The 25,779-nt window shown below is 35.1% G+C and overlaps 1 protein-coding gene across 1 annotated transcript in view; it reads left to right on the forward strand.

Annotated features, from left to right (window-relative positions):
- Positions 1-9,748: 9,748 nt before the first annotated feature.
- The window catches only part of wdr18 (WD repeat domain 18), a 92,138-nt gene continuing 76,107 nt past the window's right edge, over positions 9,749-25,779 (forward strand). Inside the window, exons 1-3 of the mRNA XM_082156772.1 lie at positions 9,749-10,293; positions 12,888-12,998; positions 13,668-13,801. Of these exons, the coding sequence (XP_082012898.1) occupies positions 10,084-10,293; positions 12,888-12,998; positions 13,668-13,801 (455 nt within the window). The 5' untranslated portion in view covers positions 9,749-10,083. The remainder of the gene's footprint in view (positions 10,294-12,887; positions 12,999-13,667; positions 13,802-25,779) is intronic.

The following is a 25,779-nucleotide window of genomic DNA, read 5'->3' on the forward strand; positions in this document are numbered from 1 at the left end:
TGCCGCATCTTCCGCCGTTTGTTCGGCTGTCCGTTACAAGGTTTGTAAACTCGCCAAAGAAATATAAATACTTACTATATATTCAAACACACACATATATAAACTAAATTGATTATACATTACTACGTTTTTACAGTGTTTACCACTCGTTTATTGTACATTGGTATGAAGGTTTTAGCCGCGATGCTAACTACGTTGATCTAATGAACAAATGGAAATTATTGACTTATTGTCTTAGATTGATTTAAAGTTAGTCATTCAATTCAACATATTCTGTACAACTGTGTCTTCAAATTGCTGATATACAGCCTAACTAATTTAGCTGATTCCTGCTGTCGTCATTGGCGTTTGTTATGAATAACAAAAGCAGGTTAATATAGTTTGGTCTGTTTTTGTTTAGCCTAACTTTACTTACTACAGGTGCCCTCATTCTCTCAAATACCATTTTGAATCCATTTAGTGGTCAATAAATATTTTGTTGTGAATAATCAGCTTTGTTATTTTGTTTCCCCAGAACAACCAGTACAATGTTTCAGTGGCAACATTAAATTATAGTAAGTACCTGCACCACATGCAAGTACTTTATTACTATGAACTTTCTCTGTGTGCAATTGTATTGTTTGACTGTGTACTTGTGTTTTTTAATCAGTTATTCTCTGAAAATCTTCTTCCCTCATGCTCTCAAATCTCATTCATGTTACATTCATGTAATATCACAGGTTTGGAGCTAATAATGCTATGCATTTTTTATAGGCTATACCTTAATCATATGCATTTGAATATAAGACATTTGAACCCTGAATTATAACTTCAAGTTTGGTCTTTTTCGACAAAAAAAGAAAAAAGCTATTAAATGGCTTCATAAGACTTACAACACAAACCATAACACATGAGTTGTGAATTCATTGATTATTTTTAGGATCTTTTCTGGGACATTTTTGGAGCTTAACCATTTTTACATAAATTGATGCATTGAATTGAACTAGACAAGTGTACATAAGAATGGTTTCATGAATGATTTACACAATTTTTTTCTGCTTGTGTTTCATGCAGTGAAAGCGAACGGTGACTGGGGTTGCATAATGCCTGAGATCTGCTTTTGGGTTCCACAGACAGAAAGTCAAACAGGTTTGGAATGTCACAAGGCTGAGAAAATTATAAAAATTTCACAACTATCACTTTAATAACCTTACTAACAGTAACTTTTGTACTTTGCAGGGATCTCGGTAAGCTGAAATACAAGTTTGAACAAGAATAAAAATCCTCCTGTAGACCTGAAAATCACTGAAGTGCCTGGACCATCCACCAGAAAAGAGGAAAAACAAACAGAAAATGAAGCTGATGCACTTTTTCACTTTTCTAACTCGTTAAGTACCTCACATGTCCCTTGTGAAGATTTTATAATTGATTGCATTTTATGTTGCAGTGAGTGAAGGTGCGTCACATTTGTGAATTTCGTGAAATGACACAGGCAAAAAGGTCCATTGACCATTGTCAGCAGTGTAGCGATGTAATGTATGAAGCACCACACAAAATTGCTGATCGTGTGGATTCTTATTGAAATGACTGAATTCACCAGTGAACATTCACAGAACAACAGATAATTTTACTGCACCTTAACTCTGTTCAAATGGAAAATGGAATACTGTTTCTGGGTCGAAGCCTCTACTTCTACTTCCTTTATCTTGTTTCTAGATATTGAGAATACACAACAACCATTTATGGGAACTGTTGATTCAAGTCACACATTTAAGCTTTTCAAAAGCCATAGTGTACATTACAGTCTCCAGTCTCACGGCATCCCAGACCTCAACATTTTATAATTCAAAATAGCTGAATAACTAAACCATCTGAGATTTTGGAATAGAGATAAAGGTTAGGATCATAATTTTCAGGAATATTACAAAACAATGAGTGCATATTAGCACTGTTTGTTGTTTGTTTTTGGCATCTGAGAGAGCTTTTGGACTTGGAAACAGTGGCGTCAGACTTAAGCGAACGGAAAAACGTTTTAAAATTAAGTGAACATGGACATTTTTAATTAGTCAATTTAATTTTTTTACATTGATTTATTACATGGAACATGTGTTTTCTATGCATTTTGTTGAGATGTCTTTTCTTGTGTGGCCTATTGTATACACATGGCTGATTATTCATGTTACTTATGTATTATACCATTTTTTTTGTGTGTATTCATTGATATTAATCTATTACTAGCTTTTTTTCCCCAAGTGCATTGAAGTGTATGTATTAAAATGGATCTAAAATATGTAATAAACAATTCTTATTTTGTATTTGGTTCAGTTTGTTTATTATAATAGAAGTTAATGGTAACCGTAGTAGCAACGTGAAATTAATTTAATCCAAATAAATAAATAAAAATTGAAATTTGGTTCCTGGAGGCACCCAAAGTGGTTCCACACAGTGCTTCATATAAGAGTTCCTCAGGAAACCTGTGTGGTTCCTCAGAGAACTGGCCCTTTTTAAAGGGTGCCTAGAGGATCTACAGACGGTTCCGCCGGTGTGGCAAAGTGAAGAACCCCAAAAGGTTCCTCGAGGCACCTTTAATTTTTACAGTGTATCTGTTATTTAGTATAGTATTGCAATAATAAACACATTGTGGCAACTCAATTTAATCTGTTCGTCATATAAAGCAATCGAGTCTCTTCAGAAAATTTGGACTAAACCGCTCGATTCATATAGATTAGTTTTATAATCTCTTTAACTTTTTAAAGTGTAAAAGTAATTGTATAGACTATCAATGGAGGGACAGAAATCTCTCAAATTTATCAGTTTATTTATTTATCTCTTCATTTGTGTTTTGAAGATGAACAAAAGTCTTACGGGTTTGGAACAATGTGAGGGTGAGTAATTGATGGCCATTTTTTTCATTTTTGGGTGAACTAACCCTTTATCTTTCAAAAATAATCTCACCCTAAGAAATATTCAGTTTGACAAAGGATAAAGTTTGACAACTAGCCCCGGTCTCCCCAGTACTGATTTGTTTCTCAATATGTGGCACATTCTTTAACTCTGAGGTTTACACTGTTTCATAACTATAAACTATTTATTATTTACATTTTGCCTGTCTGACAAATTATTTGCCGCCATGGTTTCAATACCACTGTTATGGCGACGATATTCAGATATATACTGCTTGCTGACCGGACTCTATTCACCAGACTACATTACTATCATCATGTGTTAATGAATTAAAGACATGGCTAAACTGCAATTTTCTCAGTTTGAATCTGACTAAAACAGAAATCTTATTAGGGGTTCCAAGCGCGTAGTGCTGAAACTGAACTTCAAAACGAAATGAGATATTTACAACAAATTTGACACACATACAGTATGTATGGGCACACTTTGAGGACACCTAATAAAAGTGGTGGAGATCAGGCAAGACATGGAGCTATAACTGTCAAAAAACCTTTAAAAAACATATTTTTCCTTTTGGCTGTATTGGCTGTAAATGGTCTTTTCCATCTATGATCTTAGTGTAGGCCTGTTTATTTGGATTACCATTAGCCACTACATAGGAAAAAAAAACATCCCTTTTATGCATGCCTGGTGTTACTATACAAAAGTTGAGAATACAGGACATTAGGAACTCTAGACAGAAATATTTCTTATAAAACAAAGCAGAGAGACAATCCTTCACCAGTGCATTCTTATTATATTAGCCCTTCTATTACAGTTTAAAGTGAGTCGTGTCACTCTGTTCTGGACTAATTGTAATTTTTGTATTTTTTGTTTTTACTTGATGCACTCGACCACACCACTGGGCAATAATCTAAGCAAGAACCATTGTTTGCACAATTTTAGAAACACAGTGTTGTGGTAAAAAGTTTACACATCTCTTAATAACTGACTGTTACTCTTCCCATACCTGTTACCATATTTTCTATCTGTTTTGACCACTTTAGCCTATACTGTCTAATATAACTCCAAGAAGTCTTACTTCCTCTACCTGTTCAATAGGCACACTCTTTACAGACAAATTTAACTATTGATGCAATCAACTTTTGATGCAATTTGATGCAAACACAATGCTTCTGTTTTTTATCAAGTTTAGAACAAACTTATTATTCCGTACCTACATTATGACCAATTGTATTTCCTCATCCAAAGCAGTAGACAACTGCTTAATTGATGTTGCAGGTAAATATAATGTTTTATCATCTGCATACGACTGTCCATGCACACTTTAAAACAAGAAGAAGATCACTGGTCTTAAACAACTTCCTTGAGGCACACCACACTGCAACTCTTTCACATCTAAATAACTTCCATTATAAAATACACATTGTCCCATTAGACAGTTAACTTTTAAACCAATGAACAGTATGAGAAGTAAATTTGTAACATTTCAGTTTATCCAGCAATAATTTATGATCCGTTATTGTCATCAATCTGTGCTCTCTCAATATAAATGCTGAAAATTAGAGAGCAAATTATTCTCATTAAAGAATAATTGAATTTGCTCACAAGCTATCATTTTCAATACTTTGCTAAGAACTGGTAGCAAACTTATTGGTCGACTATTATTACCATTAAAACCCAGTGCTGCATTTTTTTGTAGATGGATAACCTTTGCATCTTTCCAAGCTAAAGGAAAAATCAATTTTTCAGTACTGATATTAAAGATGTGGCAAACTGGTTAAGCCAAACAACATTTCTTCTCTTAATTTATCAACTTTATTTATGAAAAAATCATTAAAATAATTTCCAATTTCATATGGTTTAAGAAATAGTTAAAAATGAGTCACCTGTATCAATAAAAGAAGGAATTTGACTTGATTTCCTATCCATTATTTCATTGAGTGTACTCCACATTTTTACAATCATATTTACATTCACTAATTTTAATTTTGTAAAACATTATTTTCTTTTTCCTATTAATTTTAGTTACTTGATTTCTTAATTTGCAATAGACATCCCAATCCTCCTTGTTCACAGTTCTGTTTGCTGTACCCTTTGCCACATCTCTCTCAAACAGTTTTTCAACTCATTAACAATCCATATGGTGCCCTAACATTCTTCACTGTACATTTTTTCATATGTGTATGTTTGTCCAAAGGGTAAAATATTTTTTTTACCAAAAGGGTAAAATAATCTTTCAAATCTTTCAATGTCTTCAATGTCAAATCTTTCAATGCTGCATTATCAGGATGAACTTCCTTATAAACATCACTCCAACATATTTACGTCTGTACAAAATGATTCTTGACTGAATCTCTTATGATCTTTTATAAATTACTCTTGGTTTCCTAAGTGTTTATATGCTTGCTAAATAAAACGTATCTTTTTACGCATGTGTGCTTAAAGGCCTTAAACGCTTGAACCCCGATAAATGCTGCTTGCAGCTTTAATTTGTTTCTGTTATTGTTTCTGTTTGTATTCCAATTGCAATGCGATATGCAACTGCAATCACTTATTTCTTGGACTGGGATTACTTATTTCTTCAAGTGTCTATTGTCCATTTATGTATGAACTGATTGTTTGTTTTTTTACTGTTATTGTGAAGTGTCCTTGAGCTTGGGAAAGGCGCTATATAAATGAAAAATTATTATAAAGACAATGAGATTTGTTCGTGTTACTTTCAATATGTTGTTTGTACTCACCATATACAAAGAGTGTGTGTCTGATTCTCCTTAGGGTTTCTCTTATCCCATTTACACATAAAGTCCTTTTCTGGCAAAGTTGAATTTTTGTAACACCATGGACTAGTTGTAGGTATACATCCTGCTGCTTTAAAAACATTTACATCATGGAAAAACAAAATCTGTAAGTTTGACTGTTGTACCTCACCTGATCCCAAATAAGTTCCTTAAAGAAGTTTATTATGTTCACCAAAGCTGCATTTATTTGATCAAAAATACAGTAAAAACAGTAATATTGTGAAATACTTTTACAATTGAAACATATTTTATTATATTTTAATTTTGAAGTAATGTTAGTCTAATATTACTTCAAAATTAAAATAGTCAAGGATGCATTAAATCGATCAAGAGTGACAGTAAAGACATTTACAATGTTATAAAAAATGTCGGTAACAGTTTAGTTTGGGGTCCAATTCTCAATATTAGTTGGTTATTATCATGCATAATACAAGGATATTGGCTGTTTATTAACTTATAAAGTACATATTAATGCCTTATTCTGCATGACCTTATTCTACATTCCTTAATCCTACCCAATACCTAAATGTGACAACTAATTTACTAAATATTAATAAGCAGTGATTAGGCAAAAATACGCAAAAGTCGTAGTTAGTTAATACTGAGAATTGGATCCTAATAAAAACAAAGTGTGACCAAAATCATCAAACAATCCTTAAAAAAAACCCCACAATTTTCACAAAAATAATAAGCAGCAAAAAATGATAATAACATTGATAATAATAAACATTAAATACAATAACCAATACAAATTTATAATAATTGCACTAAATCAGCATATTATAATGATTTCTGAAGGATCATGAGACAATGAAGACTGATAAGTAATGATGCTGAAAATTCAGCTTTTCCATCACTGGAATAAATTACATTTGAAAATATATTCAAATAGAAAAGTTATGTTTCACAATATTACTGTTTTACTGTATGTTTGATGAAATGCAGGTTTGGTAAGAGTCATTGAAAAACAACTTTAAGAAATCGCAGAGATGGGACCAAGTCATTGTTTTGCAAGTCATAAGTACAGTAAGTCTTGAGTCTTTGCATTCAAGTCTCGAGTCAAGTCCTGAGTCAATACAGACAAGTCCTGAGTCAAGTCCTGAGTCAATACAGACAAGTCCTGAGTCAAGTACTGAGTCAATACAGACAAGTCCTGAGTCAAGTACTGAGTCAATACAGACAACTCCTGAGTCAATACAGACAACTCCTGAGTCAATACAGACAACTCCTGAGTCAATACAGACAACTCCTGAGTCAATACAGACAACTCCTGAGTCAATATAGACAAGTCCTGAGTCAATACAGACAACTCCTGAGTCAATACAGACAAGTCCTGAGTTAATACAGACAAGTCCTGAGTCAAGTACTGAGTCAATACAGACAAGTACTGAGTCAATACAGACAACTCCTGAGTCAATATAGACAAGTCCTGAGTCAATACAGACAACTCCTGAGTTAATACAGACAAGTCCTGAGTCAATACAGACAACTCCTGAGTCAATACAGACAAGTCCTGAGTCAATACAGTCAACTCCTGAGTCAATACAGACAAGTCCTGAGTTAATACAGACAAGTACTGAGTCAATACAGACAAGTACTGAGTCAATACAGACAAGTCCTGAGTCAATACAGACAAGTCCTGAGTCAAGTACTGAGTCAATACAGACAACTCCTGAGTCAATACAGACAAGTCCTGAGTAAATACAGACAACTCCTGATTCAATACAGACATGTCCTGAGTTAATACAGACAAGTCCTGAGTCAAGTACTGAGTCAATACAGACAAGTCCTGAGTCAAGTACTGAGTCAATACAGACAACTCCTGAGTCAAGTACTGAGTCAATACAGACAACTCCTGAGTCAATACAGACAAGTCCTGAGTCAATACAGACAACTCCTGAGTCAATACAGACAAGTCCTGAGTCAAGTACTGAGTCAATACAGACAAGTACTGAGTCAATACAGACAAGTCCTGAGTCAATACAGACAAGTCCTGAGTCAAGTCCTGAGTCAATACAAGACAAGTCCCAAGTCAAGTCTCGAGTCAAGACAGGCACAAGTTGCATGTCCTCAACCTTAAGCTCAGGCTTTAAGCTATAAGTCCTATAAGCAAGTCATACGTGCTCTTACTAGCCTACATTGTTTGCTAGTAGGCTAGTTATTTGTATTTAAAGAAGTGGTATAATGCTCTTTTCACAAGATGTAAAATAAGTATTTGATGTCCCCAGAGTGTGTATGTGAAGTTTTATAGCTCAAAATACCCAACAGATATTTTTATATAGTATGTTAAAAGTGTCACTTTTTGAGGGTGAGCAAAAACGCACCATTTTGTGTCTGTTCTTTTAAATGCAAATGAGCTGCTGCTCCCGGCACAGAGGGCTTCAAGAGCTTGCGTGTGTTAGCAGCTCCGATTACCTCACACAGACATGCACTGAAAATATCAAAAACTTTTAGCCTTTTATGTTCAAACCGAAGTCAGACAATGATGGAGAGACTCAAGAAGAAGTGACAACATGTAGAAGCAACAGGACATTTCTGAATGGTTAGGTGATGAATGTATATAGCTTATGTGTAGTTATCTTCTAGTCATTGATTAGCATATTCTGTCTTGATAATCTATAAATCGTGTACGGGGGCGGGGTTTATGTAAATGATAGGGTCCGTGATGTCACTAACCCGGGAGGAAGCTTGTGTAGTCTCTACCTGCCGTTTGTTGTAGTCCTTAAAAAGGAATTTCTTTAAAAGCAAATATCTCCCTTTGCTTTGAACTTTTGAGCATTGTAACTTTGCACATGTTGTTTACACTAACTAAAGTTAATAAAGGGAAATCATAATCTACCACCCATTTAAATGTCGGAAACATTAAATTAACATTATGTGGTTGACTTAGTGCCAGCCAAAGCGCGAAAGCAGCGCTAATTATACAAGTGTGATCATCATACCTTTCAGTGGCCAGGTTATAGAGTCTGGGAAACTACATCATTGCGCATTGGATTCAGGGTAGTCACTGCTATGTTTTATGACACGCTCAGGAGCATACAATGATAACAAATACAAATCACTAGAGAAAAAACTACTGTTTTTACGTTAATACTTTTTTAGTAATTAAAATTAGCCTACACTCTGATCTTTGGTTTGAGAAAGTAGGCCATAAAGACATTCCAAGTCACAGGGCTCAAGACCGAGTCTCGAGTCATTGGTGTCAAAGTCTAAGTCAAGTCTCAAGTCTTCTTTGATTATGTCGAGTCGAGTCGCAACTTCACAAGTCATCAAATTTGAGACTCGAATCCAAGTAAAGTCACAAACATTTGACTATACAAAGTTATCTATTTACATTTCAATAAGTATTTGACTTTTTAAATCAGATGGATGTAATAGTCAGGTAAAAAAAAAAGAAGAAAAAAAAAGAGCAGTTCCTTTAATTTGTTTACATCCCGTGGTTTTATAGTTTTTTAATGGTGGTTTAGTGAAATGGTGCCATGGGTCACAGCTCTGATAAATTACACCATCACAATCTTCTGAAATCTATATTGCTACTTCCGTAAAGTATATCAAGCTAATCCAAATATCAGCTTCCTCTGTCTGTGGTTTTGTGTATGTGCCGTTCACACTGATAACATCAGCCATGACAGACAAAAGTGAGTGGCATTGGCAAACATACCTTCAGTCAGACTGACAGAAACAACAAGCAACAGCACAGCCACTCTTATCCCCATTCTTGTGTTTGGAAAGGTCCTCACTCGGAAATGGTGAATACATACACGGGCAGTTCAAGATGATCTTTGTACCCATAGTTAACAATTGTTGGGTTGGAAATCTAGACACGAGGGCTAGTCTTTATCTACTTGTGTGTCTTTCTGGGGCAGAATGAGTGAGAGGCTACTCATCACCACAAACCACAACACGTGAGCAGCAGGGGAAGCTCATCTCACTTCATGAGAAAAAGCAGGTTTGGTTTCCTGCTACACTCGTTTTTGCCTTCACTTTAAAAAACGTGAACATGTGAGACGGAGATGCTATGAAATCATAAACCTACAAACCTATTGATATCGCTTTCAAACAAAATCATAACCCGAGGTGTGTGGCTTTTAGTAAAGTGGTATTTTAAGTAATTAGGATTTGACTCTTGAAACTGGCATTTAGGCTACATTGTTAGCACGCTCCATTTTCCTTAACACACAAATCCTTAAAAAACTTTTCATGAGCTCAAATACTTAACTATGTAAATACTTAACACTTGAGCCAGACAACGAAAAAAAATCCCCTTTCACTCACGACTTTTAGGGCTTTGCCTTTGATAAAACAGCAATACCCAGAGTCCCTTACTTTATCGGAAATGACGTTGCACAGACCCGTCCCTCGTCGCCTTGCAAAATAATCGCGCTTTGTCTAATCCAACATGTCTGCGCCCGCAGAGATAGTTCTATCCGCAGATTCAGCGGGTCAGCTGTTTAACTGTGCAGTTTTCGACCCTAATTCCGGGGCAGAGTTCTTGACATATCGCGGGGGTAACACCTCTTCCAGGTCTTTAACAGTCTTGAACGGAGAATACATATTAGGAGCTCAACTCTGCAAGAACTTCATAAACGTGTGGGAGATCCAGAGAAAGGTGGGTAACGTTAGAGCTGATGCATACTGGAAATAAACATCACTGGTATTATACTCAATAAATAAGTAATAAAAGCAGAATTGTTCAGAACAAGTGTTCTTTAGTGTAATTTTAAAAAGAGTTGTGTGTAACAGTGTGAATAGCTGACATGTCAAGCCGGGTTGCCAGGTCTTAACAACAAAACCCGCCAAATAGCTAATCAAAAATCAAAACTGGACCAATCACAGCAAAAACAGGCAGTAATGACACTGAAATTTTAGATAGTGAAAATGATCTATTCCAATTTCGATACCACAGCTAAAACTGCAAGCCTAACTTATACATTTAAACATTATCAAACGGTACAAAAAGAACAAATAATCAAATTACAAGCAATAGCACAGATACATACACTAGAACAAAGATACAAATGAAATAAACAGAACTTTTCAGGTAGGTCTAAGGAGTTTTCACGTAGGCTATAGAAATTGAACAAAGTAATCAAATGTAAAATTACACTGTATAGTCTTTACTGTATAAATTAAATATAGATGAATCCTTAATGAAGTTACAAAAGTTTTTTAGTCAAGAGCAGTCAGACATTTTTTCTATGTCTTTTGTTGTTTAATTAACATTTTAAAACGCAGAGAGCAGCAGGAATTTTAGGCTGCCGTCACTTTAATACCTGCTTCAGACAAATCATATGGATCTAATAAACTTGGGTACGACATGTATGTAGACTGTGTGATGACAGCTATTGAATCGTAGGCTACCTTGCAAGTTCCTATAGAATAATAAAACGTCTTCAGCATTCGCTAGTGGTAAAAGCGAAAGAGGAGAATATGGACGTTGTCATCATGGCTTGGGAAAAGAGGCCAACTTGGCATGCCAATTTTGCAAATGGAGCTTGAGGTAGAAGCTTTAGATTTTAGCGTTGATCAATACGGCCTTTCATGTTGCATTTTTATTGGCTTGTCAGTAGATGTAGCATATGTCGTAGCAGCAAACACACTGTGAGATGATCATTCTAAATTTCTATCACTGTCAGAAAATTATCGCAGGCTATCTTTGGTCGCAACGGAAGAATTGGTTTGACAATGGAAGAATATGCAGGAAACTTACATCCTCATAAACTCCTACACCTAAACTCCTAAGCTAGGTCGGCATGACCGGTCAAATGCTACGGTTGCAATTTGCAAAGATAGATAAAAAAAGAAAGAACGATAGACGAGGTATGGTTTTGACACCTTTAGAACAAAGACAGCAAAGCAAGCACTTTCAAATACAATATCTTACCTCTTACAAACACTGTTCCTTGAAAAGTACCTGGTACCATGAATTACTAATTCTGAGAAACATCACTCAGACAGTAGTTGGAATGCATCCGATATCTAACAAAACAAAAGAAACTAAGATATCTCATATGAAGATGTGAGTACAACAACATACATATTTCTTGAAGAATACTACACGTAAATATCAATCAAACAGAATAAAAGATAAACCTAAATGAGTAACAATAATGAGTACACACTTGAATATTCTGTATGATGGAGGTTAATATATGAATTATGGATATCTGAATACATGAATATACAGATAAAATTAATAAGGAACAATTCATAAATGAAGAAAATGGATAGGAAAAATATGAATTAAGAAAATCATCACAAACATTGACCGTTTCAATACACCAACATGCATTTTCTGAGCTTATTAAAATAAATGACATGAAAGGCTTCGTACTTTTTAAAAATTAAAACTTTGTTACATGTAGCATCTAATTGAAAGCATAAAAGGTTATTGAAATTGTGAAAAAATGTGACCTAAAGTATAAACTTTCCTTTATACATAAACATTATTATACAAAAATCAATGTTATTTGTCAGATGAATAGACACACTGCAGTCATCACTGCTAATATAAAGTCCAGCTTTTCCATTTTTTAATAAGCATTATTGACACATATCAGATCATGATATAATTAGTAGCCTAAATATTGCATAAATTGTCATAGAACAATAGTGTATTAGGTTATCATTTCCACCAGAGATTAATTAAGTCGCTGTTTATATAGATGATAGTGTTGTGACCCTGGTTTCACCCTTTTTTAAACACAATAAGTACTTATGTTTGACATGTTGCTAATGTGCAAAGTTGGGGTAGATTATATTTCCCGAAATCCCTAACCCGAGACAAATCTTTCTGACTCAACTCCTAGAGTGTTTACACATCCAATCAACCAAGCATGAGCACAAGACATTTGACAGCCAGATGTAGACATGTTTTAACTGTTTTAGTTTAATAAATGAACACTGGACACAAACTTCATTATTTCGCCCTCACCATCTCTCTGCTGTTGTGTAGTTAAAACTGAACCTGTCAGACCATTCAAAAATATGAACAATAGAAAACTTGTACCAGCCAGAAATATGTGCTCACAAATAAAGGCATCTTCAACGGCTGTGAATCTATGACAATCTATGATGGTGATGGTCATTAGTCATTGCTTGTTAATTTCATATTGAACATATTGCAACAACTCTTCTAAATGCCCAGAACAAATCTGTTCTGCTCTGAATAACTTTTTGATTCATCACATCATTACCTTTCAGGACCAGCTTCAGCAGAAGATTGTGTGTCCTGGGATTGTTACGTGTCTCTGTGCATCTCCTAATGGCCTCTATGTACTGGCAGGCATTGCTGAAGCTATTTACCTGTGGGAGGTGAGGAGATTTGTTTTGGTTATCAAAGAATATAACATAATTTGACCTTGTTTTGACATGATTCTCACATAAAAAAATACCTACAAAATTTGACTTAAAATGCACAAAATATTTTTGAACAAATGTCAGGGTGGTGCAACTGATATCATAATAAAACTGTGATTGTGTGTCAAGGTCACTGAGTCTTTTAAAATATCAAATACTAAGACATGTTAGTTCAGGTTTTAAAGTGTCATATGGTGCGACTACCCAAAAACGTAGTAATATTTATGAATTAACTATTTGTAAAAAAAAAAAAGTGTATTTTAAATACATTTAAAAACTTTTTGGGAAATAATAATAAAGATGTGTGCACTCATATATTTAAGACTTAAGGAAAATATGGACTTTTTACTTGATGGTACTCCACATTAATTTGTAATTAAAATAAATTTCTGTTAAAAATGGCATAATATATATTTTTTAAAACCATATGAAACCAACATGAATGCACAGAGTCAGAGTACATTTCTATGAACTTGGCACATTTAGTAATTGGTCTTCTAAACTAGATTATTCCTATTCTTCATTGTGGACACACTTATTACAGTTGTCTCTGCATATTAAGCTGGGACAGGAGTCTTTTTTTTTATTTTTATTTTTTTATAAACTTTGAATACTTTCTAATAGGTGTCAACAGGAAATTTGCTGGCAATTTTGAGTCGCCACTATCAAGACCTGAGCTGCATCCATTTCACTGATGACAGCAGTCATTTTGTTTCAGGAGGAAAAGACAATCTGGCTCTCATATGGAATCTCTCCAGGTGTGTTAAAAGCTTCATTAATCATTTCTCTTTTGTTTACTATGTTAATTGTGGATATGAGTGAAGTCTTGACCTCAATAAGTGACACCAAATCTACAGAGGTTTCCTCAGGTATCAGTTACACATGCAGGAGGACATACTTTATTGATATAGGTTTTTAGTTTTTTCCCAACTTGAGTAATGAACTTTCAAATATTTGGCAGACTAGTAGAAAAGGGGAGAAGTCCAATAAATACATGTATTTATAATTCTCTCATAATACACCAGCTCTTGAAGCGACATCATAAATTTAGTTAAAGACTCAGTTTTAGAGGTGACATTGTTAAATCGCTGCTTGTCTTCTCCTATTCAGTGTTTGGCAGGAGCGTGTAGTGGAACTCCATCTGAATCTCTGGAATATTGAGAGATGAGACTAGAATATTAATACGACACAATGAATGGAACACAACCTAAGTGGTTTCAGAAGAGTCAAATCAATGATTTAGTAGCTTTCTCCGTAAATGAATGGCTTAAAAAAGACTTCAAAATATTTCTCATATAATTAGATGGAAGATAAAAATAGAACATTATATTAATATTGTTATTATTAAAGGTACACTAACTTTTTTGTTCAAAATTTAAATGTTAATATATCATATATCATCAATCCTTCTTCCAAAACGTGTTTTGTCTTACCTTGATTCACTATGGTTAAGCCTATTATAAGTGTTTATATTTGAGATATGTCTGGATGGTCTTCGTGGGAATTTGCGTACATGTGTCACTCGCCCATGCGTGTCTCATCATATCTGTAAATAGAGAAAAGTTATTCCGGCTACTATGACGCGTGTATTGTTGTGAGAGTGCCATAGGTTAGTTCTCACAATGAGCGAGAAAGTTGACACGGAGCAGCTAAATCTGGAACCTCCAGGGAATCACCCATTGTAAAAAAAATCATTGTGTCTGTCTGTGATTACACGAAGAAACAGATAAAAACTGAGACCGACTAAATCCAGAAGAAATGCTTGAAGAAACCTTCCTGCAAAGCTACCTGAAAAACTATGTGCAAGTGTAACTGGAAAAACTTTTAAATGCAAATGGTGATCACACCAAATATTGATTTGATTTAGTTAATAGAAGTTAATTGATTAATAAAATCTGTTTATGACATTATTTTTGAAAGCATCCTCACTTTACAGCACTTTAAGTGCCTAAAACATTTCACACTACTGTAGCTTTGCAGGAAGGTTTCTTCACGTATCTTGGAGACGTTGCAGCAGTTATTCTGGATTTAGTTTGTCTCAGTTTTTTCTGTTTCTTCATGTTATCACAGGCAGACTCGATGATACAATTAATGGCAAAAGGAAAGTTTGGAAATTTAAGCTGATATTTCCTACTGACACTGCAGCAAAATATATAATAACTGGCTTAAAACCATTTTTTTGGGGTGAAAATACAAACATGCCTAAGACTTTTGCACAGTACTTATATATTTGCACAGTATTTTTTATATATATATATACACACACACACACACACACACACACACACACACAAACAAACAAACACACACACACACACACACACACACACACACACACACACACACACACACACACACACACACACACACACACACACACACACACACACACACACACACACACACACACACACACACACACACACACACACACACACACACACACACACACACACTCACACTCAAACCAAAAATTATTTAGACAGATATAATTTTGTCATATTTTTTTTTACTAGTGGGTGCAGGACACTATAGTTAATTTAGGATATTTATTAAGGATAGCAAAATAAAGTGAACTGTGACATATTATTCCCAAAAAGTTTTCATACAGTGGACTACCACTAAAATTTATAATTGGGACCAAAAATTATTTAGACACTTTGACCTGACTATACTTTTCCTTTAGTTGCTAATGCGACCTTTTTACACCACAGACTGAACAAAATTAAGCATTGCTTGGTAATTGATTGAACTAAACTTATAATTGGTGGGTGTGTGTGTGTGTGTGTGTGTGTGTGTGTGTGACAAAATGTCCCCACAAAGATGGGAATATCTAAAATCCTTGTCCTTCTTGGGAAATTGTTTGGCCCCCATTAGGAGATTTATTAGCTTATAAATCATACAACAAGTTTTTTTTGAAAATGTAAAAATACAGTAAGTTTTCTGTGAGGGTTGTGTTTAGGGGTAGGGTTAGGGGATAAGGTTTCTACAGTATAAAAATCATTGTCTATGGAATGTCCCATAAAACATGAAAACCCAACGTGTGTGTTTGTGAGATTATGTTTGAATTTGAGAATGTAATTCTGGTCAGGTTAGTCTGTTTAAAAGTGGGGATAACACTGTTAGTGCATGAGCCATATCTTCCCACACTCTACCATTAATCAGATAATGAGTGCTTTGGCTAGTTGTTCACACTTACTATTTCCCTCTAGATTAATGATATCAGTTAGGCTGTATTTTAGACCTGTTTATTTTAATGGCTTCTGGTCACACCATACTTTAAATGTCACTGTTTAAATGAAAAACATTTGGGAAGTTATTCTGTCCTGCAGTGTGACATGCTATATTCCATCTTTAATATTTATCAAATCAAAAACTAATTATTTTGTAATTTATTACCTCATATTCATTTAGAAAAGTGAATATTTGTACTTTAAAAAATGGTCATACTGCAGTAGCAGCAATTAAAATGAATTAGTGAAGTCAAGAGCTGGTCAATACATTTCAAAAAGAATTTACCTAAAATCTTTATAATCATTGTTGTGATGTGTTTGTATGTTTGACTCTTGTGTTTTTTTATTTACAATTTTCGACTTTAATACAGTGATGAAAATCAGACACAATAAATCCTGTCCAGAGACAGATTATTATTATTTTTTACATATTAATAATTTACATTTCCACGTTATAAATATTAATAACATCACTTAAAGACAGTACAACAAATTCCTCTTACAAAAAGAAAAAAATATTTTGCAATGCAAAAAAAATAATAAAACAGAAATCCTAATGTCCCAAAAATAAGCTTTTTTTTTGTTTTTGTTTTTGCTTTTTTATGACCTTTTAATTATGTTCTTGTCAGGCTTTCTGAAATGAAACCCAGAAATATCCTCGCTGTCTCAGGATTGCTTCCACGTTACGGCCAGTAGATGGCACCATGGTTTCAATGAATTACAACAGGTGCAGGTGGTGAAATAAATCTAGATAAACAACCTTACATCTCCACTTTGTTTCAAAATTGCTTTAAGAAAATCTCAACCACAGTAATGATATAAAACGTATGAAAAACGACTTTCAAGCAGCTAAAACCCGCAGCTCTCCTTCCTGTAGCCTCAGGTGTTTATTCTCACTTCTTTCAGATGTTGTGGCAATTCAACTTCCAAGCTGTCTGTGTTCCGCCGATCTGTCCATCTGTATTATACTGTGCTGCTATTGTTATTGATCTGAAAAGAAAAAAACATACTTTTGAAGCTGAAGAGTTGAGACTGATAAGCAAAGTCATTCACCTCATTCAAAGCTCTCTGAGCATTATCATTTATGAGGAATGCACAAACTTGTGATATTACTTTGAAGACTTGCAGTTTTAGGCTTCTTGCTGTATTTTTCTGACATAACTGCAGATTTTGAACTGAATGTTGGAGAAGACAAGTGATTTCTCGCAATGACAGACACTCAGGAATCCTAAATGAAGGTCCAGAGCACATCATGTTTGTTTGACGGCATTAGCTAAGGTAAACCAGGCCCAAGGGCTGCAATATATGAAAGAAGGCGGCAAGAGAGAACCGCACAGCCATCAAACCAGGATGAATAATTCAGCGTCTCTCTCTGAGTTTTGAAAGGAGATGACGCGCATCTATTATTCTGTATTTCCATCACCCGACAGAATAACCTCTAAGCCATCACTATAATCAACATTCCCTGACCCTCACATGCTGCTGGTCCAGAAGTGTGAGTTCACTGCGCTCTGTTTGAGCTGCCTATCTAGATGGCATTTTAGGGGCCACAAATGCATAGAACGTTTTTGAACGTGCCTATGATGACTAAATACAAATTTATTTCAACATGCAGTACAAAAAAGCAATTCATATGCACAGTGACCTGAATATACCTGTTCTATGATGAGCATGTTCTGTCTGTATTGCAGTTCACTTATTTTAAAGGGGTATCAACTCAAAAATGAAGGGTGATACAGCTGTCCTCATGTCATAAAGAGAATTAATAAGATTTTCTTTTCAAGAATTTAAGTAGTTTGGCATAATCTTTTATTATTCAAAGTCATGACTCATGTCTTTTAATCAGATAATTTGACACTTTTATGACACGGCAAGGTTAGTTTAGGATGTAAAATGCTATTCAATGATGTTATTGTTAACTAAACGGTAATGTAAACGGTAAATAAGGTTTAACTATAGTTAACATTGGGTAATTACATTAGTTAACATGAGCTAACAATGAACAATACTTCTACAGCGTTTATTAATCTTAAAGTAAATCTCAGCATTTATACCTTTTTAAGATTAAAAGTTCTATTTGTTAACATTAGTTAATGCACTGTGATCTAACATGAACATTTTTGTTAACTAACATTATGAAAGGTTAATAAATGCTGTGAGAATAATGTAGCTATTCACTGATGTCAACAATTGAGACCTTATTGTAAAGTGTTACCACTAAAACTAATACTTAAACTTATTACAGTTTTCATTCATTTAAATAAAAAATATAAATAGCAGATGACAAAGAAATATTAAAACCCCTAAAAAACATTTATATATATATATATATATTAGGGGTGTAACGGTTCACAAAATTCACGGTTCGGTTCAATACGATACAGTGGTGACACGGTACGGTACGTTTTCGATACAGCAAAAGGAAAGAAATGGCAGAGAAATTCCCTTTTTTAATTTTTTTTTTATTAAAACTAACATCATAAAGTATGATTTTTTTTTTTTTTACAATGATGGAGCTATACTACTTGACCCATCTTCTGGGGTGTCTTCTTACCAGCATATAAAACAAAAACTGCTCCTTATAAAAAATGAAATGTATTATTGTAGTAGCCTAGTTCTAAACAAAGGTTTATTTTATTTTAGTTTTATTTTAAGTTTGCAAGGCTCCAGGTTAACATTTGAGGGCAGCAATTTTATTCATAATGGCGAAATAATTCAAAAGCAAAACGATTAAAAAAATGTATATTTGAGAGTGGAAATTAATGTCTTTTTTATTTTTAAATAAGTGTGTTTTTTCCCTACATCTAGAAACTTTTAGTTTTATAAATGGGGGTAATCTTTGAAGGATGAACAAAATAATGTTTTGGTCATCACATTAAAAATAACATTTAAATATATGATCATATTTGAGTTTTGAAGTGCTAGAAAATATATGTGATGTACTTGAAAGCATTTTACTATTCCTGCCAAACTTCCATGGTGACAGTTAGTGTTTAGCCTACTACATTAAATCCATCGTGAATGTTACTGATTTGTGGACTTAATCATGGCACAATGTTTCTCCTGTTTGATCTAATAGAGATCTATGGGTAATAACAGAGAAATTTGAATGCTTTTCACTAGATTTCGCAGCGATGTTATTATTTCTGTGGCGAATTCAAATGCTTTCTTTACTGTATCTCTGTGTAGTAACAGTGTCGCTTGATCAAGATCGGCTCGCGCTGCACTGACATTGGTCCAAACTGATAAACGGTCATTGAAGCAGAAGCACAAATGATTAGCGCATGATTGAGTTAGCCATTTGATGGTGTGCTGCGTTGTTGTGTTCGCGCCAGCGCGACTGCTATCTAAATTTTGGTCGGCAGGAAAAATGGTCCAACGTATCGTTCGATTTGTAATGCATATTGCGTACCGAACCGAAAGCCTCGTACCGAACGGTTCAATACGAAGATGTGTATCGTTACACCCCTAACATATATATATATATATATGTATATGTATGTATAGTTGGGAGAACAAGTATTTTATACACTGCCGATTTTACAGGTTTTCCTACTTACAAAGCATGTAGAAGTCTGTATTTTTTTATTATAGGTACTCTTCAACTGTGAGAGACGGAATCTAAAACAAAAATACAGAAAATCACATTGTATGATTTTTAATTAAATTAATTTGCATTTTATTGCGTGACATAAGTATTTGATCACCTACCAACCAGTAAGAATTCCGACTCTCACAGACCTGTTAGTTTTTCTTTAAGAAGCCCTCCTGTTCTCCACTCATTACCTGTATTAACTGCACCTGTTTGAACTCATTACCTGTATAAAAGACACCTGTCCACACACTCAATCAAACACACTCCAACCTCTCCACAATGGCCAAGACCAGAGAGCTGTGTAAGGACATCAGGGATAAAATTGTAGACCTGCACAAGGCTGGGATGGGCTACAGGACAATAGGCAAGCAGCTTGGTGAGAAGGCAACAACTGTTGGCGCAATTATTAGAAAATGGAAGAAGTTCAAGATGACGGTCAATCTCCATCGGTCTGGGGCACCATGCAAGATCTCACCTCGTGGGGGATCAATGATCATGAGGAAGGTGAGGGATCAGCCCAGAACTACACGGTAGGACCTGGTCAATGACCTGAAGAGAGCTGGGACCACAGTCTCAAAGAAAACCATTAGTAACACACTACGCCGTCATGGATTAAAATCCTGCAGCGCACACAAGGTCCCCCTGCTCAAGCCAGCGCATGTCCAGGTCCGTCTGAAGTTTGCCAATGACCATCTGGATGATCCAGAGGAGGAATGGGAGAAGGTCATGTGGTCTGATGAGACAAAAATAGAGCTTTTTGGTCTAAACTCCACTCGCCGTGTTTGGAGGAAGAAGAAGGATGAGTACAACCCCAAGAACACCATCCCAACTGTGAAGCATGGAGGTGGAAACATCATTCTTTGGGGATGCTTTTCTGCAAAGGGGACAGGACGACTGCACCGTATTGAGGGGAGGATGGATGGGGCCATGTATCGCGAGATCTTGGCCAAAAACCTCCTTCCCTCAGTAAGAGCGTTAAAGATGGGTCGAGGCTGGGTCTTCCAGCATGACAACGACCCGAAACACACAGCCAGGGCAACTAAGGAGTGGCTCCGTAAGAAGCATCTCAAGGTCCTGGAGTGGCCTAGCCAGTCTCCAGACCTGAACCCAATAGAAAATCTTTGGAGGAGCTGAAAGTCCGTATTGCCCAGCGACAGCCCCGAAACCTGAAGGATCTGGAGAAGGTCTGTATAGAGGAGTGGGCCAAAATCCCTGCTGCAGTGTGTGCAAACCTGGTCAAGAACTACAGGAAACATATATGATCTCTGAAACAAAGGTTTCTGTACCAAATATTAAGTTCTGCTTTTCTGATGTATCAAATACTTATGTCATGCAATAAAATGCAAATTAATTACTTCTGGATTTTTGTTTTAGATTCCGTCACTCACAGTTGAAGAGTACCTATGATAAAAATGACAGACTTCTACATGCTTTGTAAGTGGGAAAACCTGCAAAATCGGCAGTGTATCAAATACTTGTTCTCCCCACTGTATATATATATATATATATATATATATATATATATTACATTTAACAGTAAACATGACATAACATTAAACACTTTCTTGAGAATTATATGAAAGTTTTTCAGAATAGGAAACAAACACGAATAGGTGGTTGAGGAGATTCCCCCCTTCTATGTAAAGCGCTTATTAATATTATAATTATTATTTATAAGAACTTGGCACATGTTTTTTTTTTCTTTATTGTGATATTATTAGACAATATCATTAACCCTATTACCTGGAAAAAGCTTCTCCCACTCAATGGCAGTTGTTCAGCTGGCGCATGCTCCTCCTGGAACTACATGACTTTACTGGGATCACGTTTTGTTGTTTGCCTGATGCATTCATGTTTATCCTTAGCAACACACTAGGCTCTTATTGATTCATTAAGGCAGCCGCTTAATTGTGTTTGTCCGTAAACGTCACCCCTGTTCCGCACTCAGGGTTCTCCTGTAAGTTGAACCGTGTTGTTTGTGTTGACTGTGACCTTGCTGCTGAGCGAACATCGGCAAGCACAGCGCAGCATGAAGAATGAAGCGCTGTGAAGAACGAGGGGAATCTAAAGTGTGAGGGGGACACAGGCTCACCGGCAGATGCAGGACAGAGCGAGAGACCTCAGAGTGATTGCAGTGGTTTGCGCACATTCTTCTTTTTTTAGTTTTTACAAGTTTTTATGTCGACCCAAAGTCACAACAGATGTAAAATCTTACATTTTTCATACACTTGTACAAAATATCACAATATACACGTTTTTATGGAAAAATTTCAGTTTAGAAAGTCAGAGAGTTGATTCAGTAACTGATCTGATGTAGTGAGATCATAATAAAGGCATTCGTCAGAGTCTTTTTGAAGTCTGTTTTTAACAAAAATGTTACATTATAGATCTAATTACTAGCTTGTTTCACATTTTCAAAAAAATAAAGTATTTCTAACAAACATAAAAATCATTGTTCTTTACCATCTCAAAGTTCTTTATGATGTCATAATGTCCGTTATGATGTTATAATGGCCTTTAATGGTGGCATGCATATATATATATATATATATATATATATATATATATATATATATATAATTTTCTGGTAAAACAGTATTTTATAGAGACCTGGATTAAGGGTGAGCTTTTTTTTATTTATTTTTTTTAAGAAACTGGGGATGTTGATATATATTAACCTATATTCTAAAAGTTTATTTATTTAGTTAAATTACGTTAGATGTTATTTTTAATATAATAAAATAATTTTAAGTCATCCTGTGACCTCCTTGGAAGATTAGTGAGTTGAGAATTTTCCGTGTTCCGCTCCGTCTCGCGCACAATTGAGAGTGAGAGTTTTTCAAAGTTTTTTTTTCTGTGAGAGTGGAAAGACACGTTCGGCCTAGTGGACTGTCACTCACACTCAAGTCACTCGCACATGCACTGTTGTACGCGCACCGGGCACAACAATTTCTGCTTGAGGAGGGTGTGCGCAGATGTCCTCAGGCCCTCTTGATGACAAAAACTTCTGAAAGTATACTTTGGGCTTTAGCCTTTTATGAAAACTCGCATGAAAACTGCGTAAGTGAGCTGTGGATAGAAGGCATTGACCCTCACTCATGAATATGAAACTCATTCAGTTCAGATTATAAATTAACCACACTCTCTCATATAAAAACACAGATGTGTATCACAGATGTTGTTTAAGACAGGTCGGCCCCTGAGCTTACCCAGCGGTGCTGCGTCATGTAGTGGTGCTGACAGAATGGGGTTCAATTCTGTCTCATCTCACTTTATCTGTCCTTGTTTCCATCTGGATCTCCTTCTCTTCTCTCCATCTCTCTCATTCAATCAATCATTTTCAAGCTAATGACTTTACATTCTAACAAGTTCAGTTTACTGAAATAAATGTTTGCCTTATTTTTGCAAAGCAAAAGTGAAGTTAAGTAAATGGTATCAGTTAAGAAAGCAAACTCTTCCTGCATAATGGAGTATTAGACAGTTAAAAAAAATATCTATCAATACTGAGAAGAAAACAAGAAACAAAAATCTCAATTTGAAAAAAAGATCAACACAGGCTCATTGGAAAAAACGTTTTGCAAAACTCAAAACATACAAATCACAGCAGTTTCCAGCTGAAATGAACATTTGAGGTTGTAAAACCGCAACAACTTGTATTCCTTTTCACAGAAAATTATGATTAAAGGGGCAAATTATCAATTAATAAAGACTTATTCTTATGCAGTTCCTTGCACAATACCATGTTATGGCCTCATTTGTAAACTAATACATTTTGACATTTGCATCACATAACCAGATCCATATGTGTGGATATCTTGCTCAGTATTTCACTCGCATTCGCAACTAAAAATAGATGTGTGCGAACTGCAAAATGTATTTAGGTGCATGTGTGCGAATACATTTAAAAAAGAAAAATTAAACAACGACGCTGTCTCTGCGCTGAACAAATGTTGTCCGTTGAAATAATACTAATAATAATTAGGTAATTCACACAAACGCGCATTCTAGGCTGTTTACACCTGGCCACTTCATGCGCTTTCTCAGATCCGATCGTGAAAAGCCCAGGTGTAAATGCCCTCCGAAATGCATTTGGGAATCGCTCAAACCACTTCAGGAGGAGGTCCACAGGGCCCTAGACACCATTTAAAAAAGAAAAAGAAAAAAACTCAAGTTAACACGCAGCGAGCTAGATACGCAACATAGTAGTCATTATTTCAAAAGACCAAGTGCAGAAACTGAAGTTACGACCAAAACAGTCGACACTGAGGAAGATATGGAGGAGGAAGTCCACAAAAACTCATTTTCGAGGACAACTTAATGTACCGCAAGTACTGCAAAGGGCAGAAGCAAGCGGGCATTTTTTTTAGTTTTTAGCACTTTATACTTTATTGAGGTGTTCATACTTTTTATACATTTGGAAGTAAAACTAATTATATATTTATTAAAGGGATAGTTCACCCAAAAATGAAAATTCTGTCTTTTATTATTAATTCTCTCCCTCATGTCATTCCAAACCTGTAAGACTTTCACTCTTCTTCAGAATACAAATGAAGATAGTTTTGATGAAATCTGAGAGATTTCTATCCCAACATTGACAGCCTACACAACTGACACTTGATGCTTTAAAAAAGTTCATAAAGAGATTGCAAAACTAATCCATATGAATTGAGCAGTTTAATCCAAATTTTCTAAAGAGACACAATCGCTGGCTTTATATGATAATCAGATTGAATTTAGGCTTTTATTCGCATATAAACATTGATCAGCGAACATAAACAAAAGCTCAACCGAACCTGCTTGACACGCGAGAACAAACCTCTTGCAGAAGCTCAAAAGTGCCAAAACCTCATTGGTTCTCGCATGTTAAGCGAACATGCTTGAGCTTGCATTTACCATAACTGATGTGAGTTGATGAATGTTTATGTGAATAAAAGCCTAAATTAAATCTGTTCATCATATAAAGAGATCAAGTCTCTTCTGAAAATGTGGACTAAATCGCTCAATTCATATGGATTAGTTTTACGATCTCTTTATGAACTTTTTGAAGCACCAAAGTGGTAGTTGCGTAACTGTCAACGGAGGGACAGAAAGCTTGCAGATTTCATCAAAAAGATCTTCATTTGTGTTCTGAAGATGAATTAAGGTCTTACGGATTTGGAAGACATGAGGGAAAGTAACAAATTACAGAATAGTCATTTTTGGGTGAACCTTTAAATACTGTTTTACATTGCATTCAAATGTATTAAATAATTTTGCTTATAAATGTCTCTTCGTATCCCTTTATTACGGAAAAACACATTTTTAAGTAAATTTCCATTGCGCCCCTAAAGATCTCATTGTGCTCCTAAATTTTTTTATTTTTCAATGCTACTTCTTAGAAAAGTTAGCGTCAAACCCTGCAGCAGCTTACTTGCGATCAGTGTTGGGGAGTAACTAGTAACATGCAATGGCATTATTTAATTTAATAAAAAAATTGTTACTGTAATCCGTTACAGTTATTGAGAAAAAATGTGTAATTAAATTAGTTACTCATGAAAGTTAACGATTACAAAGGTGGTTATATTTGAATATTTTCTTTAAAAATCTGGGATATGTTGAATAATATGAATTTGTTGCTTTGCCTGTTTTTGATGTGCACGATGCCTCCTGCCATTTAAAGGCCGTTTAGTAAAGCGATGCTTTTCTGATGCTTTTGATTGGTTCTCTTGTTTGGCACCACATCTGCCAGTGACATCAATCCACATTGCCACTGAAAACTTTAGGCTACAACCTGTCTGAGAGTTGCCACCATGGCGAGTGATAAAAATGCATTCCATATATACAGAAAATGTATAGCTAATGTTTTTCCTCCTTGAATGGTAACCATGTCAGATCTAATATTATTTCATGTTATGATTTTAAATCTGTA

This window comes from Leuciscus leuciscus (assembly GCF_965113295.1).
Source record: "Leuciscus leuciscus genome assembly, chromosome: 23".
NCBI lineage: Eukaryota > Metazoa > Chordata > Actinopteri > Cypriniformes > Leuciscidae > Leuciscus > Leuciscus leuciscus.